At 45.3% G+C, this 17,500-nt stretch overlaps 3 protein-coding genes across 3 annotated transcripts in view; all 3 read left to right on the top strand.

Moving 5' to 3' along the window:
* Nucleotides 1-7,276, top strand: part of LOC138626991 (rho GTPase-activating protein 27-like) — a 15,441-nt gene extending 8,165 nt beyond the window's left edge. Inside the window, 20 exon segments of the mRNA XM_069709015.1 lie at nucleotides 1-162; nucleotides 1,074-1,140; nucleotides 1,143-1,213; nucleotides 1,296-1,466; nucleotides 1,716-1,778; nucleotides 1,889-1,972; nucleotides 2,089-2,169; nucleotides 2,337-2,417; nucleotides 2,557-2,622; nucleotides 2,933-3,000; nucleotides 3,081-3,168; nucleotides 3,367-3,468; nucleotides 4,154-4,252; nucleotides 4,433-4,505; nucleotides 4,685-4,807; nucleotides 4,953-5,051; nucleotides 5,453-5,530; nucleotides 5,645-5,779; nucleotides 5,915-6,020; nucleotides 6,114-7,276. The exon segment at nucleotides 1-162 is cut by the window's left edge and continues 39 nt beyond it. Coding sequence (XP_069565116.1) covers nucleotides 1-162; nucleotides 1,074-1,140; nucleotides 1,143-1,213; nucleotides 1,296-1,466; nucleotides 1,716-1,778; nucleotides 1,889-1,972; nucleotides 2,089-2,169; nucleotides 2,337-2,417; nucleotides 2,557-2,622; nucleotides 2,933-3,000; nucleotides 3,081-3,168; nucleotides 3,367-3,468; nucleotides 4,154-4,252; nucleotides 4,433-4,505; nucleotides 4,685-4,807; nucleotides 4,953-5,051; nucleotides 5,453-5,530; nucleotides 5,645-5,779; nucleotides 5,915-6,020; nucleotides 6,114-6,291 — 1,995 coding nt within the window. The 3' untranslated portion in view covers nucleotides 6,292-7,276.
* A 330-nt stretch (nucleotides 7,277-7,606) lies between these two features.
* Nucleotides 7,607-9,270, top strand: dnaaf19 (dynein axonemal assembly factor 19). Its single transcript, XM_069709051.1, has 3 exons — nucleotides 7,607-7,757; nucleotides 8,344-8,492; nucleotides 8,936-9,270. The coding sequence occupies exons 2-3, from the start codon at nucleotides 8,353-8,355 to the stop codon at nucleotides 9,129-9,131; spliced, it is 336 nt and encodes a 111-aa protein (XP_069565152.1). The 5' UTR covers nucleotides 7,607-7,757; nucleotides 8,344-8,352; the 3' UTR covers nucleotides 9,132-9,270.
* A 575-nt stretch (nucleotides 9,271-9,845) lies between these two features.
* Nucleotides 9,846-17,500, top strand: part of LOC138627057 (ABI gene family member 3-like) — a 7,923-nt gene continuing 268 nt past the window's right edge. The window contains 13 exon segments of the mRNA XM_069709126.1: nucleotides 9,846-10,072; nucleotides 10,511-10,684; nucleotides 11,612-11,782; nucleotides 12,302-12,478; nucleotides 13,662-13,720; nucleotides 13,841-13,894; nucleotides 14,081-14,397; nucleotides 15,075-15,224; nucleotides 16,033-16,167; nucleotides 16,416-16,550; nucleotides 16,946-17,053; nucleotides 17,056-17,073; nucleotides 17,168-17,500. The exon segment at nucleotides 17,168-17,500 is cut by the window's right edge and continues 268 nt beyond it. Coding sequence (XP_069565227.1) covers nucleotides 10,553-10,684; nucleotides 11,612-11,782; nucleotides 12,302-12,478; nucleotides 13,662-13,720; nucleotides 13,841-13,894; nucleotides 14,081-14,397; nucleotides 15,075-15,224; nucleotides 16,033-16,167; nucleotides 16,416-16,550; nucleotides 16,946-17,053; nucleotides 17,056-17,073; nucleotides 17,168-17,331 — 1,620 coding nt within the window. The 5' untranslated portion in view covers nucleotides 9,846-10,072; nucleotides 10,511-10,552 and the 3' untranslated portion in view covers nucleotides 17,332-17,500.

Here is a 17,500-nt window from a genome sequence, read left to right as displayed (position 1 = left end):
AATGTCTCTCTGAAGAAAACTTCTCCGCCTCAGACGGTTGTCTCACCACCTACCCCAGGCTCCGCCCCGTCCCCAGTAGAACACACCCCTCCATCTTCAGGCCCCTCCTCTTCCGGCATGATAAGCCCCGTCTCTCCTGTCAGCCAACAGGACGGATGGCAGGTAAGGTGACCTCTGACCCCATGTAGAACTACATATGTGTTTTCATTGGTTCAAAGAAATTTATAAACTGAAAGGAAATGAAGCGGCGAATTAAATGTATGTTCGGTTTCCGTAAAAAAAACCCGTCAGGGAGCCCTGAAAGGAGTTAAAAGAAAAACTAAGGTGAAAGAGTGAAAGGACAGGAAGAGGAATTATTATTATTATTATTTTCCGTTCCGTTTCCCTTCATTGTTTCCGTTCATTGTTTTTGTTTATTGTTTCCGTTCATTGTTTTTGTTCATTGTTTCTGTTTTTTTTTCTGTTTATTGTTTCCATTCATTGTTTTTGTTCATTGTTTCTGTTTTTTTTTTCCTGTTTATTGTTTCCATTCATTGTTTTTGTTCATTGTTTCCGTTCATTGTTTCCATTTATTGTTTCAGTTAATTGTTTCTGTTTTTTTTTCTGTTTATTGTTTCCATTCATTGTTTTTGTTTATTGTTTCCGTTCATTGTTTCCGTGTCCTCCTGTCGCTGCAGCTCTGCGGTGGTTAAAGTTTGATCAGCTGTTATTTGAGCTGTCAGCTGATCGTTTGTTTGTGAGCAGCAGAGCGAGTGTTCACAGTTCTGATGTGAAGTCGGGTTCATGTTGGATCGCTCTGTACAATTATATCTTAATATTTTTTTAACATCAAGTTCAGTTAAAATAATAGACTAATTTTCATTTTAACTCAATAAACTAATAAACTGGATGGAGATGATTTAATAATCATTTATTTGGTTCATAATCGTTTATTTAAAGTGATCAAAAAGTCATCAACCTTCATATGAATACGACTGCACCTGAAGACACCACGAGCTCTGAAGGATTCTACTGAGCAGAATGTGTTTGTTTGTTTGTTTACATGTTTGTTTGTTTACATGTTTGTTGTTCAGGTGCACACCGACCAGGACAGCGGGAAGAAGTTTTATTACCATCCTGTCACCAGACAGACCACCTGGTCCGCCCCCCGCCGGACGGAGACATGGACCAGTCTGGGCAGCAGACCTCCCTTCTGTCCCCCACCTCCTCTCAGGTAGGAAACACCTGAGTTATCAAGTGTGGACACTGAGACACGGTGGACACTGAGACACTGGCGTCCTCTTGCTTCCTGTCAGGGTTCTGGCTGGGAGACGCTGCTGGACGAAATCTCAGGGAGGTTCTACTACCACAACCCCTCCACAGGGGACACTTCCTGGGCCATGCCGGAGCTGCCGTCCCCCTCGCCTGCCTCGTCTCCCTCGTCCCCGCCTGAATCCACGGCCGGCAGGAAGCCCGACAACTGCCCGGTACGTCCCGAGAGTCCGGATCAGATCCAGGACTAGTACAGATCAGAACAGGGACAGACATGTCCAACACGTCCAACACATTCAACATCAACAGGGACAGACAGGTCCAGTTTATAAAAGCTCTGTCAGGTTTTATTTAATATCGACTACAGAAGAGTTCATATCGGGTGAAACACGTCGTTTGACGTCTGTTTGAAACGCTGTTTCCTGTTTCCTGCATCCTGCATCCTGTTTCCTGTTGGTTTGAAGCCTCCGCTGCCGGAGGAAGACTATCCCGGCGGCGCCCCCACTAATGACACCGTCTTCACCGCGGTACGACACAGACACGACATCTCGACACCTGTTTCCATGGTTACCGCAGGACAGACAGATGTCCAGCTTATCCGGTCTAATCACCAGTTTGTTCCTGGTTCTTTTCCCAGAATCCTCAGCAGCACGTCAGTCTGATCCCCCGAGCTCAGCTGGACCTGAGAGAGCCGAACAGCTCGCAGTGGAGGCAGCAGGAGGTAAGCAATCAATCAATCAATCAATCAATAATCAATAGTCTATAATTAATCAATCAATCAATCGATCAATCAATGTGTACCTTTCCTCGACTCATTGACTGGTTTATTTATTACAGCCCCTGCCGGTGCCCCAGAGGATGATTGGAAACGGAGTATCAGAGGAGGTCAGGAAGTGGAGACACAGCGTCGCCGAGGAAGTGAGTACCACCGACTGTTACCGGACAGGACCAGCAAACAGAACCTCTCAGTCTGGATTACAGTGGACAGTTCTGGTCCTGGTCCTGGTTTTGGTTCTGATCACTTAAAGTATGAAAATTCAGTTTGACCCGTTTCAGGAAGTTCATGACGACGTTTTGTGTTTCAGACTTTTGGACCGAGTCACCGCAGGAACGTCTCTGACATCACAGACATATCCAACCGTAGACCGTCCCCCGACAGCTCACCGGTACACCTATCTCACTGTCTCACCTGTCTCATTATCTCACTGTCCCACCTGTCTCACTGTTCCAATGTCTCACCTGTCATCATTCATTCACTCATTGGTTGACGCCCTGTGTGATGTCATCATGTTCTCCCTCATCAAGCTCACTGATGGGTTCAGACTGAAGAGGAATCTGTCCGATCGGAGCACAGGCTCCCACCAGCTGCATGTAGGTCCTGGCCCCTGATTGGCTGTTGGAGTTACTGGGTGTCTGTTGGGGTGTTTCTGTCAAGAGTTTGGTGAAAGTTACTGTGGCGACGGTGTCAGATCTTGGTGTGGTTGCCTTGGAAACGTGTTAGCAGGCGTGTTTCTACTAACATGAAGTCTCAACGAGAATCCAACGTTTTATTCACCTGAAGGGACCTTTCCGTCTGTGGTTCACCTGTCTGTCTGTAGTTCTCCTGTCCGTCTGTGTTTCTACTGTCCATCTTTACTTCACCTGTCTGTCTGTTCACCTGTCTGTGTGTCTGTCTCCATAGTGTCACATGCTGGAGAAAGCAGGAATCCTCAACAAGACCAAAGTGGCAGATCATGGTAAAAAGATCAGGTGAGAGGAGGAACAAGGAAGGGTTTGTTCATCTGTTTGTTGTTCATGTTGATGATGTTGTTGTTGTTGTTGTTGTTCAGGAAGAACTGGAGTCAGTCCTGGACCGTCCTCCACGGAGGGATCCTCACCCTCCACAAAGACCCAAAGTCCACTCCGACTGGGAACGCTGTAAGAACACGAGCTGGAACCGATCTGTGATTTACTGACACCAGAACGTGTTTCAGTTTAATGATCTAAAATATGTTGATTCAACTTTATCAAAGATTTAATTGAAATTGAAGGAGGGGATTAAAATCTGTCAGTTTGAATACACTGATGATGGTGATAGTGATGAGGAGGATGATGATGAAGGCTCGTTTCCCTCAGGGTAAGGCCTCCCAGATCGTTCCAGAGTACACGGTCGACCTACGAGGGTCTTCGGTGGTTTGGGCCGCCAAAGACAAGTCATCCAAGAAGAATGTTCTGGAGGTACGTCACCATGGATACGATAGAGTCTCCGTTACCATAGGTACAGACAGTCATATGAGTTCCACATCTCCGTTACCATGGTTACATTCGTAGGGGGTTCCACAACTCGGTTACCGTGTCAGGGGTTCCGTGTCATGTGTTACCACGGTTACGATAGCACCCTTATCACGGTTGCCGTGGTTACAGGACTCCTCTCCCTGACAGCACACACTCTACACACTTCATAACACACTGTTTACACACTAACACTACATGGTTGCCGTGATGTTGGCGTAACCACGGAAACAACAGCATAAACAGTGTGTGTTTGTGTGTAAACACGTTGCTTGTGTGTAAATAGTGTGTCTGTGTGTAAACAGTGTGCTTGTGTGTAAACAGTGTGTGTCTGTGTGTAAACAGTGTGTGTCTGTGTGTAAACAGTGTGTGTTTGTGTGTAAACAGTGTGTGTCTGTGTGTAAACAGTGTGTGTTTGTGTGTAAACAATGTGTGTTTGTGTGTAAACACGTTGCTTGTGTGTAAATAGTGTGTGTCTGTGTGTAAACAGTGTGCTTGTGTGTAAACAGTGTGTGTCTGTGTGTAAACAGTGTGCTTGTGTGTAACCAGTGTGTGTCTGTGTGTAAACAGTGTGCGTTTGTGTGTAAACAGTGTGTGTTTGTGTGTAAACAGTGTGTGTTTGTGTGTGCAGCTGAAGACTCGTCAGGGCTGTGAATATCTGATGCAGTACGACACGGAGAGCATCATCACTGATTGGTTCAAAGTGATCCAGGACGCCATCAGACAGCTGGTGACACTACACACTACACACTCTACACACTACACAATACACACTACACACAGTAGTTGTGGTCCTGCCTGTTTGTGTGTTTGTTTGTTTGTGAGTTTGTGTGTTTTTGTGTTTGTGTGTGTGTGTTTGTGAAGTTGTGTGTTTGTGAGGTCTGAGGTCTGAGGTCAGGTTGTATTTCAGGAACAGGAACATGTGAGTGAAGACGAGGACGAAGCTTCTTCAGACAAAGAGGACAAAGACAGGAAGAGGACATGTGAGTCTTTGACATCACATCCTGTTTAGATTTATTGGTTTATTATTCTTTATTTGTTTACTTGGAATTAAATGTATTTCATGTCGTTTGACCTTCTTTTAATATTTGTTTTGGATTGACTTCCTTTTAAAACCGGATCAGTTCCTCAGTCTGATGTTTCTTCTTCTGCTGCTGTTCAGCCAACAGGACTTCTTCCGGGTCCGGGTCCGACTCCGAGCAGCGCCGAGTTCGGACCAAACTGCGGCGCTTCCTGCAGCGCAGGCCGACGCTGCAGAGCGTCAAGGAGAGAGGATACATCCGAGGTAACGATTCAGAGCAGAGCTGCAGGTCTGAACCCGGCCGACCTGCCGGCAGCATGAAGGACGGATCCATACGTGACACGTTGGGCACGTCGGCGTCGTATTTAATCTGTGGATATTTAAAGTCTTCTTCGTCTCTTTCTTTCAGACAACGTCTTCGGATGTCACCTGGACACGCTCTGCCACCGAGAGAACGCAGACATCCCCAGATTTGTGGAGAAGTGCATCAGAACGGTGGAGAGGAGAGGTAAGCACAGCAACACCTGTAAACACCTGTAAACACCTGTAAACACCTATAAACATCTGTAAACACCTATAAACACCTGAATAAACCTGTAATCACCTATAAACATCTGTAAACACCTGTAAACACCTGTAAACACCTGTAAACACCTATAAACACCTGAATAAACCTGTAATCACCTATAAACATCTGTAAACACCTGTAAATACCTATAAACACCTGAATATACCTGTATACACCTATAAACACCTATACAAATCTGTATACACCTGTAAACAGCTGTAAATACCTGTAAACAACTGGGTTTTTTTTCAGTTTACTGATGTGTGACAGAACAGCTTCACGTCGTCACAGCAACAGCAGTTATTATTGATGAGATGTTTGACGTGTCTGTCTGTTTTCAGGTCTGGACGTGGACGGGATCTACAGAGTGAGCGGGAACCTGGCCGTGATCCAGAAACTCCGACATAAAGCCGACCACGGTAACAGCTGGTCTGACTGACAGCTGATCACCGATCAATAACCATCAGCTGATTCTGTCTGTCAACAGTCTGATCATCAATCACAACACTGTGTTGTCTCCTGTGTCCCTGCAGAGGACCAGTTGGACCTGGAGGACGGACAGTGGGAGGAGATCCACGTGATCACCGGAGCTCTGAAGTTGTTCCTGCGGGAGCTTCCAGAACCGTTGTTCCCCTTCAGCGTGTTCGACAAGTTCATCGCTGCCATCCGTCAGTACACAACAACTACACACAATACACAACAACTACACACAGTACACAACAACTACACACAGTACACAACAACCCCCCCGTTATGCAGAACCGGGCCATGTATCCAGCAGATCTCTGGTTTTGTGTGTGCAGAGATTCCGGACTACGGACTCAAAGTGTCCTACATGAGGGACCTGGTCCAGTCTCTGCCGGTCCCGAACCACCACACCATGGAGCTGCTCTTCAAACACCTGCGCAGGTGAGTTCACATGAGAGGGAGGACGGGGGGACGATCCAGGTGGACTCGACAGAACCAGAACAGTTTGTTTACTGACAGACCGTCTCTCTCCAGGGTCGTCGACCACAAAGACTCCAACAGGATGTCGGTTCAGAGCGTCGCCATCGTGTTCGGACCCACGCTGCTCCGCCCACAGACCGAGTCGGCCAACATGACGGTCCACATGGTGTTCCAGAGCCAGATAGTGGAGCTTATGCTCAACGCGTTCCCTGTCGTCTTCTCCCAGAGTTAGGACCAGGTCCAGGACCAGGTCCAGGACATAGCCTTCAGAACATCACGCCAAGTCCTCTAGCACCTTCCAGAACTTTGTACCCGAACATCACGGCTGGGGACAGAACCAGAGCCTGCTGATGCCCCTTTTAACGATTGTACCTGAATGATCCAAGTAGAACCTGAGTGGAACCTCCTAGAACCCTGGACTGGTTCTGAAACCTCGTTCTTTGACCTTGGAGAAGTTCTGATGGGACGTTCAGGGGACCTGGGACGTTTCCCTGACGTACTGCACAGAACCAAACACTCAGAAACATTCAGAGTTTTTAACGGGAACATTTTTACCTGCTGTAACGATGAATTCGTTGTGAATTCCGTTACGATCGTCTGTACGATGTTTTTATAGTGTTGACTATTACGTATCACCGAACAAAGAGCAGATTAACTTCTGTTCAGAAAAGTTGTATTAAAACTGAAACCGATCTGTACGATGCGTTCAGGTGTTCCTTTGTTTCTGTGGAAACTTCAGTGTTCCATCTGACCGTCGAACAGTTGGTTTGTAGAAGAACTCAGAAGAACGTGAGGCCGGGTGACTCACACAGGTGAGCTCTCAGCATGAGGAGATTCATAAAGAAATAAAATGTTAGTTTAAATACCAAAACAATAAAAACAATAAAATGTAATAAAAGAGTAAAATGCAGTAAAATTTGAATGAAGCCTGGTGGAAGAGTTCTTCTTCTCTTTCATCAACACTGAGAACCTTTGTCCGACTGTCATGTGACCGGTGTGTTTCAAAGTTGTTAGTCTGTGACGTCACTTGAAAGGTGAGTGGGGCCACGTTCAGAGATTATTTCTTTAATTCTTTAATCTCTTTCCTTCATTTAAAAAAAAAAAAAAAAAAAAAAAAATTGCCGGCTTTAACATCTTCAAAAACTTATGAAAGTTGGTGCCTGACACGTGTGCAAAGTTTTGTGAGGTTTGGAGCGTTGTTTCACTTTAAACATCAATTTCCTGTTTCACAGTGAAACATCAAATTTAGCCGCATCGTCCTAAAATACTATATATGTATTTTTTAATCACTTTTTTTTTTAAAAATTTTTTTTTTATAGTATGACCTTTTTCTGAACTGACATGCCTCATAAGAATAAGAAGAAGTGACAATAATCGATCTCAGAGAAGAACAATATGAACAGGAAACAAAACGTAGATTTAGAGTCTTTCAGCCGTTTGTTTTGGCGTCCGTGTTTCTGGTTTTAAAACTCGGCTCATTAATAATTACGTTTGTAATCTTCTTTTGTATTATTAACGTGTTGCCAGATACATTTCCGGGATGTTCCGCTCTGACGTCTCACCGCACTGCGCAGGCGCGGTCAAGCAGCCGGTCGTCATGGAGACGGATTGTTGTTTCCGAGCTGCGGAGAGACTGAAAGCACCTGACCTTACCTGAGCACAGAGACACCAGCAGCACGAGCGGGAGGCCGATCTCAGGTGAGCACATGAACGTGGAGCAGCTCCACGCGCTAAGTTAACGTTAGCCGCTGAGTTGCGTTCAGGAGCGGCTCGTTTTTACCGAGTTTAGCTCAGAGCGCTGCTGTTTGAACGTGTTTTAGGTATTAAACAACTGCTGCTTCCGGTTCACAGAGCTTAGCATCACTTTTATAAAGATTCATTAAAAGCTAAAAAAAAACAAAAAAACTCTGACAGTCATTTAAACACTCACGTCTCACTTGTTTGTCTCTCCTGTTGCAGTGTTTCTGTGTGTAAAACCCTGCAGACCTGATCAATCACTTCGATTCATCAGTTATGTTTTGATTGGCTGATCCAGTCATGCTGCTGACTGTTCAGGACCACGTTGGGTTTAACGATTCATCCACTATATTATTAGCAATTATTGTATTTTGTATTACTGTGTTTTTTTTAATGGACTCTGGTACACTGTTAAAATCTGTGTTTTGTTAATGGACTCTGGTACACTGTTAAAATCTGTGTTTTGTTAATGGACTCTGGTACATCCTGTTAAAACCACTGCTGTTCTCTGATATACTCTTTAACTAAGTCTCCGTGACATCATCAGGTAGTGGCGATGTCGCGGCGTGATGTCATTGACTTCTCGGCGTTGGAGCGAGAGCTGCAGACGGCAGTCGACTCGGAGCGGAGATACAAACGAGAGAACGAAGCCAAACTGAGAGCCGTCAGCCAGAGAGTCTCCTACAGCCAGTTCAGGTACCTCCAGGTCCTGGAAAGACCTCCAGGAGGGCTGGAAAACACTGCTTAGAGTACTTGAGAGGGCCACTGAGGGTTCCTCCTGGAGCTTCTCCAAGACTTTCCAGGACTCCCAGGAGGAGTTCCAGGAAGCTTAAGGTTTCCAGGCACCCTTGGAAACTCATTCCTGGGTCCCTGAGTGAGTCAGACTGTTTACTTTAGGCTTTTCAGGTATCACCGAAAGCCTTTCAAGATGCTTCGCATGCTTTGGAAAGTCTTGGAAATGTCCAGGAGTTCCGGGAACATAAAGAGTTCAACGAGACCTGAGAGTGCTTCTGGGGTCTTTCAGGACCTTCCAGGAGGACTCTAGGACTCCAGGAGTTCTAGGACTCTTTTAGAGGTTCCTTGAAAGCCCTCTGCTGGTCCTTGAAGTGTTTCCAGGCTGATAATGTGTCTCTCCTCAGAGACCTGGTCCTGTCCTGCCACCTGAAGCCCCTGGAGAAGAAAGACAAAGACGGAGGTCCACGGAAACAACCCTGGAACCCCGTCGCCCCGGGCAACGAGTCACGTTCTGTCGCCCCGGGCAACGAGTCACTTTCTGTCGCCCCGGGCAACGAGTCACTTTCTGTCGCCCCGGGCAACGAGGGATGTCTTCTTTAACCCTCAAACTGTTCTGAAGTGTGATGACGTCCAACAGTGTGAACGTTTGATTGATTGTTTGTCAGATTAGAGATTTGTGAACCCACGAGGCGACAAGGTTTAAATCGAGAATTTTTCTAATAAACATAATGAAACAGCACTTGAGTATGTTCTCTTATTTTTTTTTTTAACAACTTTTAAATGGACTCAGGTACGGACTCCCTGCTGTTCTCCACCTGTCCACCAGAAGACCACCAGGTGGAATCAACCTGATTCTGCACACCTGTTCTCATCTCACCCGAGTCCTGTCACATCCTGGTACTGTGTTTTTCTCTTCTCCTGGTCCTGTTCCTGGTCCCCGGTCCCGGTCCCGGCCCAACCTCCCTCCTCTGTGTGGGGCTGCCGTGATAGACAGTCTGTCAGCTGTGATTCTCACTCTGACCAGCAGGCGGCGCTGAAGACCCACAGCTGAGTGAAGAACAGTTTTATAAATATTTACAGACTCTGTACGCAGCAGTCTGTTATTTTCAGTAGTTTTCTAACGGACTCCGGTATGTGTAAGTAACGGTATTTTTTTTTACTGTTATTGTTCCGTTTTCATTTTGTTTTAAGCATTTTGTCAGAAGCTGAAGTGCGTGAAGTTTTCTCTTTTTTTATATATATATATAAAAAATGTGTCTTCGCTGAAGTGAAACAGGAAGTGGTTTATGTTGAACAGGTTCACACGCAGAAGGAAACGCAGGCGAGAGTGCTCACTCTGACTCACTTCTTGAACCTAAAACTTAAGGGATCATTGGTGTTGAAAGATGTTCCGTGTGTGATCCAATCGATGTACGGAGTGAGCCCTCTGTCCTTCAGAGAGGATCTGTGACCGCAGGGTGCAGGAGGAGACTCCATCAGAGCCCCCCAGCTCATCAAACTTGTTTCTTTCCTCCCGACTTGAGTTTCTTCTGCAGCTTCTGGTGAGTTTTTTTTTTTTTTTTGTTTTTTTTTTACGGTTCACATCAGATCTATAATTAATAAATGTTATCAACGTCACAACTCAGGATTCATTCTTTATCATGTTAGAACTCATCACGTCAGAGTTTGTTTCAGAGTTCATGAAACCTGCAGCTCGACGTTTTCAGTAAAATTACTGAAAGAACTGCGCCTCTAATAAAAGCATTTTTAAATGGACTTTGGTATATACCGTTTATATAATCACTTTTTGAATGGACTTTGGTACGTAATGTTAATACCAGCAGTTTTTAAATGGACTTTGGTACAATACACTCTGGAGTTCTCCTAATCTGACAGCTGATGAGAACCAGTTGGAGTCTGGTCCAGTTGAGCTGGTTCTGGTCTTCCAGTGGTACTGATCAATGGTTCGGTTGTGGGCGGTTCTGGTTTGGTCTCTGTAGGTTCCTGTCGGTCTTCCAGCTCATATCGGGTCATCTGGGATCATGAAGGACCAGAACTTCACCGACGAGGTGACGAAGATTCTGGAAGACGCTCCGAAAGCCCGGAAAGCTCTCCAGGAAAACTATGACAACCTTCTGAACGTGGCCACCTACTGCAACAACAACTACATAGAGGTACTACTACTACATAGAGGTACTACTTCTACATACAGGTACTACTACATACAAGTACTACTATATAGAGGTACTACTACTACATAGAGGTACTACTACTACATACAGGTACTACTACATACAAGTACTACTATATAGAGGTACTACTACTACATAGAGGTACTACTACTACTACATACAGGTACTACTACATACAAGTACTACTATATAGAGGTACTACTACTACATAGAGGTACTACTACATACAGGTACTACTACTACATAGAGGTACTACTACATACAAGTACTACTACATAGAGGTACTACTACTACATAGAGGTACTACTACATACAGGTACTACTACTACATACAGGTACTACTACATACAAGTACTACTATATAGAGGTACTACTACTACATAGAGGTACTACTACATACAAGTACTACTACATAGAGGTACTACTACTACTACTACTACTACATACAGGTACTACTACATACAGGTACTACTACTACATATACAGGTACTACTACTACAGGTACTACTACTACTACTACATGCAGGTACTACTACTACTACTACTACTACTACTACTACTACATGCAGGTACTACTACATACAGGTACTACTACTACTACATACAGGTACTACTGCATACAGTTACTACTACATACAAGTACTACTACATACAGGTACTACTACTACTACTACTGCTACTACATACAGGTACTACTACTACTACATACAGGTACTACTACATACAGGTACTACTACTACATACAGGTACTACTACATACAGGTACTACTCTGACTACAACCCAACCCTTTGATCTAAGCTAAGCTAACAATTTCCTCTGTTTCCAGTCTTTGTGCTAAGCTAGGCTAACAGTTTCTTCCTCTTCCAGTCTTTGTGCTAAGCTAGGCTAACCACTTGTGTCTCCATCAGTCAGGTGATGGCAGGTTGAAGGCGTTGGAGGAAACTAAAAACTTCACCACCCAATCACTGGCCAGCGTCGCCTACCAGATCAGCACGTTGGCCGGCAGCGTGCTGAGTCTGCTGGACGCTCAGACCGATCAGCTTCGTCACATGGAGTCTTCCATCAACCTGATTGGTCAGGTGAGTCCAGTGACTGTGGTCCTGTTTTAATGCAGATACTTTCAAAATAAGAGTCATTTAAATCTCCTCACAGGCAGCGGTTCGGTTTAAAGAGCGACCGATAATAGGCTGCTCTCCATCATGGCGGTCGGACTGAATGGATGGATGGATGGACGGATGATGTCTAACATCATAGACGCAGTCTTAATTTCTTTTTTTTTTTTTAAATTTAGTGGGACTGTCCCTTTAACAGCAGCAGAACTGTGTGTCTGCAGTGCATCATGGGTAATCAGACAAACATCACCGGTCTCTGTGAAACTGAAGGAAACTTAAAATCAGACAGATTCTTAGTGGACTTCTGCACTGTGTGTGTTTCTCTGGTCTCTCAGTGGATTTCTGGAGTTTTATTCTGAAAGGACATCAGAGATGATGATGTCATCAGGAAGTGTTCCTTTTACATCTTTGTGCACTCGTTTTGTGTGTAGTTGTGTTGTGTGCAGTTGTTTGGCTGGCCGATCATGTGACTGATTCTGTCCTCAGACGTTGGAGATGCACAAAGAGAAAGTTTCTCGGAGGGAGATCGGCGTCTTCACGGCCGTCAGTCGAGTCCCGCGCAGCCACAAGATTATCCCGCCTTCAGGCACGCAGCCCCGCCCACCTTACAGCCGCCGACCAATCAACTACCAGCAGCTGGACGACCTGGGCCACGGCATAAAGGTAGCACACGCACCGAACACGGGACTGACGTGTTCGTTGTTTGTTTACACACACGTGGCCCACGAATAAAGTACTACAGAGGACTACAGAGGACTATAAAGTACTACAGAGGACTATAGAGGACTATAGAGGACTATAAAGTACTACAGAGGACTACAGAGGACTATAAAGTACTACAGAGGACTATAAAGTACTACAGAGGACTATAGAGGACTATAAAGTACTACAAAGGGCTACAGAGGACTACAGAGGACTATAAAGTACTACAGAGGACTACAGAGGATTATAAAGTACTACAGAGAGCTACAGAGGACTACAGAGGACTATAAAGTACTACAGAGGGCTACAGAGGACTATAAAGTACTACAGAGGGCTACAGAGGGCTACAGAGGACTACAAAGTACTACAGAGGACTACAGAGGACTATAAAGTACTACAGAGGACTACAGAGGATTATAAAGTACTACAGAGGGCTACAGAGGACTACAGAGGACTATAAAGTACTACAGAGGGCTACAGAGGACTATAAAGTACTACAGAGGGCTACAGAGGGCTACAGAGGACTATAAAGTACTACAGAGGACTACAGAGGACTATAAAGTACTACAGAGGGCTACAGAGGACTATAAAGTACTACAGAGGGCTACAGAGGACTACAGAGGACTATAAAGTACTACAGAGGACTACAGAGGATTATAAAGTATTACATTGGACTACAGAGGACTATAAAGTACTACAGAGGACTGCAGAGGACTATAAAGTACTACAGTGGACTACAGAGGACTATAAAGTACTACAGAGTACTACACAGGATTATAATGTACGACAGAGGACTACAGAGTATTACAATATTCTAACGTGTCCTGCTGGTTGTTCAGCAATTTTTTTGGATTTAAAGAAATGCTTTTAAAACAAACTTTCCCCACAACAACTGATAGTAACACACACACACACACACACACACACACACACACACACACACACACACACACACACACACACACACACACACACACACACACACACACACACACACACACACACACACGAAGCCCTCTTTGTTGATCGTGGGAAAATGTTTGTGGAGACTAATGAGAGCTGCTGAGAGGCTCTATTGATGCTCTATTGATGCTCTATTGATGCTCACACTGGGCCCTCTGTTCCCCCCCCCGACCCCCACCAGGTCTCTGGGAAACCGTCGGACAGAACCGGAACGATCCGGAAACACGGCGTCTCCGTCAGGTCGCGTTTGGTTTCTACTGTTTCTATTCAACTTCTTCTTTCACATCCACATGTCGAACAGGAAGTCTGCCTGTGGTTTCATGGTGTGTGTGTGTGTGTGTGTGTGTGTGTGTGTTTCAGGCCCAACAAACCTCCAGAGCCGGTGCAGTGCCCGGTGGCGCCCCCTGCTGGCGGGTAATAACCAGTCTGATGTCAGAAGGTTCAGGGTAGAGCTGCGGGTTTTGATTGCCCTGAGTTTCCCCTCGCAGGCTCGCGAGCCTGCAGTCAGAGCTCAGGGAACCAGAACTCAGTCTCAGTTTCTTCTGATCCAGAAGTATTGATCGGTTCAGGAACCTTTGTTCTTGTTTTCCCGCCCCTCAGCTCCAGCTTCGGGAAACCTGTTGCCGTGCCCACTATCCCGCTCACCTCGCAGGCTCCACCAGAGAGTGACATCATCACCACGCTGCTGGATGACACCCTGCCCCCTCCTCCGCCCCCACTCCCTCCTGCAGGGAATGAGATGCCAGCTCAAAACAATGAGGTCACCAATTCCTTGGTCCCGCCCCCTCCACCACCTCCTCCAGAATCGCCAGGAGAGTATGTGGCTCCTCCCCCTCCACCGCCTCCTTTCATCTCTTCAGAGGCTCTGACCAATCACAGTGCTCCGCCGCCTGCCCCGCCCCTCAGCCTTGAGACAGGTGAGAAAAAAAAAAAAAAAAGCAGTTTGTCTGAGAAACCACTGTGAGTTGGTAACCATGACTACAGAGAGTTCACGTCAGACTAAAACTGAATTAGATTAACTGGGTTAATTAATCCTAGATGAGATAAACTGGGATTAGCAAAACCTGGAGTAGTTAAACCTATAAACCTATATCACTTTAGCCTTGTTTAGTAAAATTTTGTTGAATCTGGATTAATTAAAAATTAGATTAGTTAAATCAGAATGAAACAAACCAGGATTAATTAAACCTTCATTAATTAAAACAAGTGTTTGTCTTTAAATCATCAGTAAACAATGTTAAATTGGAAATAATGATCATATTATTTCAACCTTGATCAGTTAAACCTGGATTATTTAATTATATACTTAAATTTAGGTTAGATAAACCTAGAATAGTTAAATTTAGTTAAACATGGATTAATAAAAATGTTTCTGTCTTTAAATCTTCATTAAAGATGTTAAGTTGGAAATAAAATCATGAAAACAGTGTGTCAACCACGGTGAGTTAAACCTGTTTAGTTGAACCTGGTTTGGTTGAACCGGTTTAGTTAAACCTGGTTTGATTTGACCTTCTTAATGTTCCACCTAAAGTATCTCAGCGTGAAGTTCTCATTCGTTAAAATCTGTGACATCACAACTCCACTCTCTCCTCAGTGGTGGAGGAGAGCAGCTTCCCCCCTCCCTCCCCTCCTCCTCCTCCTCCTCCTCCACTCTCCTACGATGACAGCTTCCCTCCATTGCCCAGTGATGGTCCAGAGCTACTGGCCCCGCCCCCTCCTCCTCCACCCAACCAGGGAGAAGACGGTATTGTTCTTTCATGTCTGTTTACTGTCATCAGTTCGCTGTGAGCGACCAACACCCCACCAAAGTCCATTTAATAATCATGCAATTTAACGCTTGTACGCCACAGCAGTCTAATTTTAAATATCTAATGCTGAATGTGTTTGACTGTAACCGTCACAGAACCAGACCTCACCCGGAGAAAACACATTAAAAACACGACCTGTTGTTATTCTCCGTACAAATATAGCACAATGGTTATAACTGAAAACAATTAAATTTATTTTTGGGAATGAACTAAATATGATTCTCTACACATTACATGTCACAACATGTCCACAAGTTTCACACTGATTTGGTTGTTTTTTGAGCATCTTATGTCACCTGTAAACAAACAGCAGGTGGCGCTGCAGGGAGGAAGTGGAAGCTGCTCCGCATATTAACAAAACACCAAAGAAAATCCTGATTATCAGCTGGAATAGGTTTAGAGGCACTGCACCAAACCCCAGCAAAAATATATTTCAATTCAAAGCTGCCAGAGAAGAAAATGAAACGAAATGCGTGGGAATATTTTCAAACGTTCAATCGACAATTTTTAATCGTTTGAAATCAGTATGAAAAGATTCAGATCACTGAATAACTTCCTGGAAAAGAAAAATGAACAGGACACCGATGAACTTAAACATCTGCCATTTATAGAGCAGCAAGCACCAACTGTCAGACAGGTCAGAGTCAGCCACCAAACTCCACTGAAAAAATGTACAATTTAAGAGTCTACTTCTTCTGTGGTGTTTTTCCGTCAGCCTTTTCTTCTTCTGTGGTGTTGTTTTAGTGACCCTCCTGTCCAGAAGGAGTCGCCGCCGTCGCTCGCCGCCCACTGCTCGCTCTGTCTCTCTGAGGGTCCGCTCGGGCCCCGCCTCCCGCTGCCGCTACACTCGCTCTCTCTTCCTGCCTGCTGTCCAATCACGTAAGCTGCTGGAGCGCCCTCCGGTGCTGTCGTCCAATCAAAACTCAGCAGAGATAATCAATGAGATCAATAAACAGTTTAGTGTCGAGGTCTTTGAGGAACCTCTGTGGGTCCTTGAAAAGGTTCCAGCGGTCCTTGAAAAGGTTCCAAGAGTCCTCGAGGAGTTTTAAGGGTCCTTGAGGATGTTCCAGGACCTCCGAGTCCTTCTCGTGTACGTAAAACTGACTCAGCTTCTTTCTGTCTGTCAGTCATGATCCCCCCTCCCCCCGCCTACCCTCCCCCCACCACTCCTCCCCACCCCCCCTCCTCCTCCTTCTTCACCTTGCTCCCCCGCTCCTCCTCCTCACCTCGGCTCTGCTTACCTGCTCGTCTTGAACACCTGGGTAAGAGACCAGGACCAGCAGTAGTACAAGTAGTATTAGTAGTACAAGTAATATTAGTAGTACAAGTAATATTAGTCGTACAAGTAGTACTAGTTGTATTAGTTGTACCAGTAGTATTATTAGTATTAGTAGTACAAGTAATGCAAGTAGTATTAGTTGTACAAGTAGTACTAACTACTAACAGTAGAAGTACTACTAAAGCTACTACTGATTACTGTACTCGTAGTACTTGTCATACTAGTAGTACTTCTAGTACTTGTCGTATTTGTAGTACTGGTAGTACTTGTCATACCTGTAGTACTTGTTGTGTTTTTAGTAGCCGTAGTACTTGTAGTACCTGTTGTACATGTACTTCTGTGCGGCCGTCTCATATTACAGGATTGATGTTCTCTTAGATCTGGAGATTCCAGCCCCGCCCCCTCTTCTCCTATTGGATGATGAGGTGGGTTTTGATGACATCATGCCGCCCCTCCCCCCCCCTGTGGACTACGACACCAACTCCCCCCACAATACCTGGATAAAGGTACTGTTCGTCCTACATGATGATGTCGTCGCTGTGATGTCATCACCTCAGTCCTCTCTGTGGTGCTCTAACTGTACTTCCTCTGTGTGTCCAGTGGTGGCGCTGTACAGCTACGAGGCCACGAAACCTGACGACCTGTCCCTCGCCGAGGGCGACGTCATCTACCTGACGCATCGCCACGACGACGGCTGGTGTGAGGGGATCCTCAACGGAAACCGGGGCTTCTTCCCGGAGAACTATGTCCAGTCGTGTGGCTAGATGAAGTCACGCCCCCTCTCTGTTGCCACGGAGACAATTACATGAGCGCCTCCCAGAGGTGAAACACAGATGTGATTACTGTCTGATTGGATTTGTAAATTAATCATCACCTGACTCTGAGCTCTTGTATTGATCCTGACAAGACGTGATTGGTGGATCAGCTGTCTCC

Source organism: Brachyistius frenatus, unplaced genomic scaffold, assembly GCF_029030835.1.
Source record: "Brachyistius frenatus isolate BFR_SWC_R1_liver_20210118 unplaced genomic scaffold, ASM2903083v1 Contig_80, whole genome shotgun sequence".
Lineage (NCBI taxonomy): Eukaryota > Metazoa > Chordata > Actinopteri > Embiotocidae > Brachyistius > Brachyistius frenatus.
This window is presented reverse-complemented; position numbering and strand designations above follow the sequence as displayed.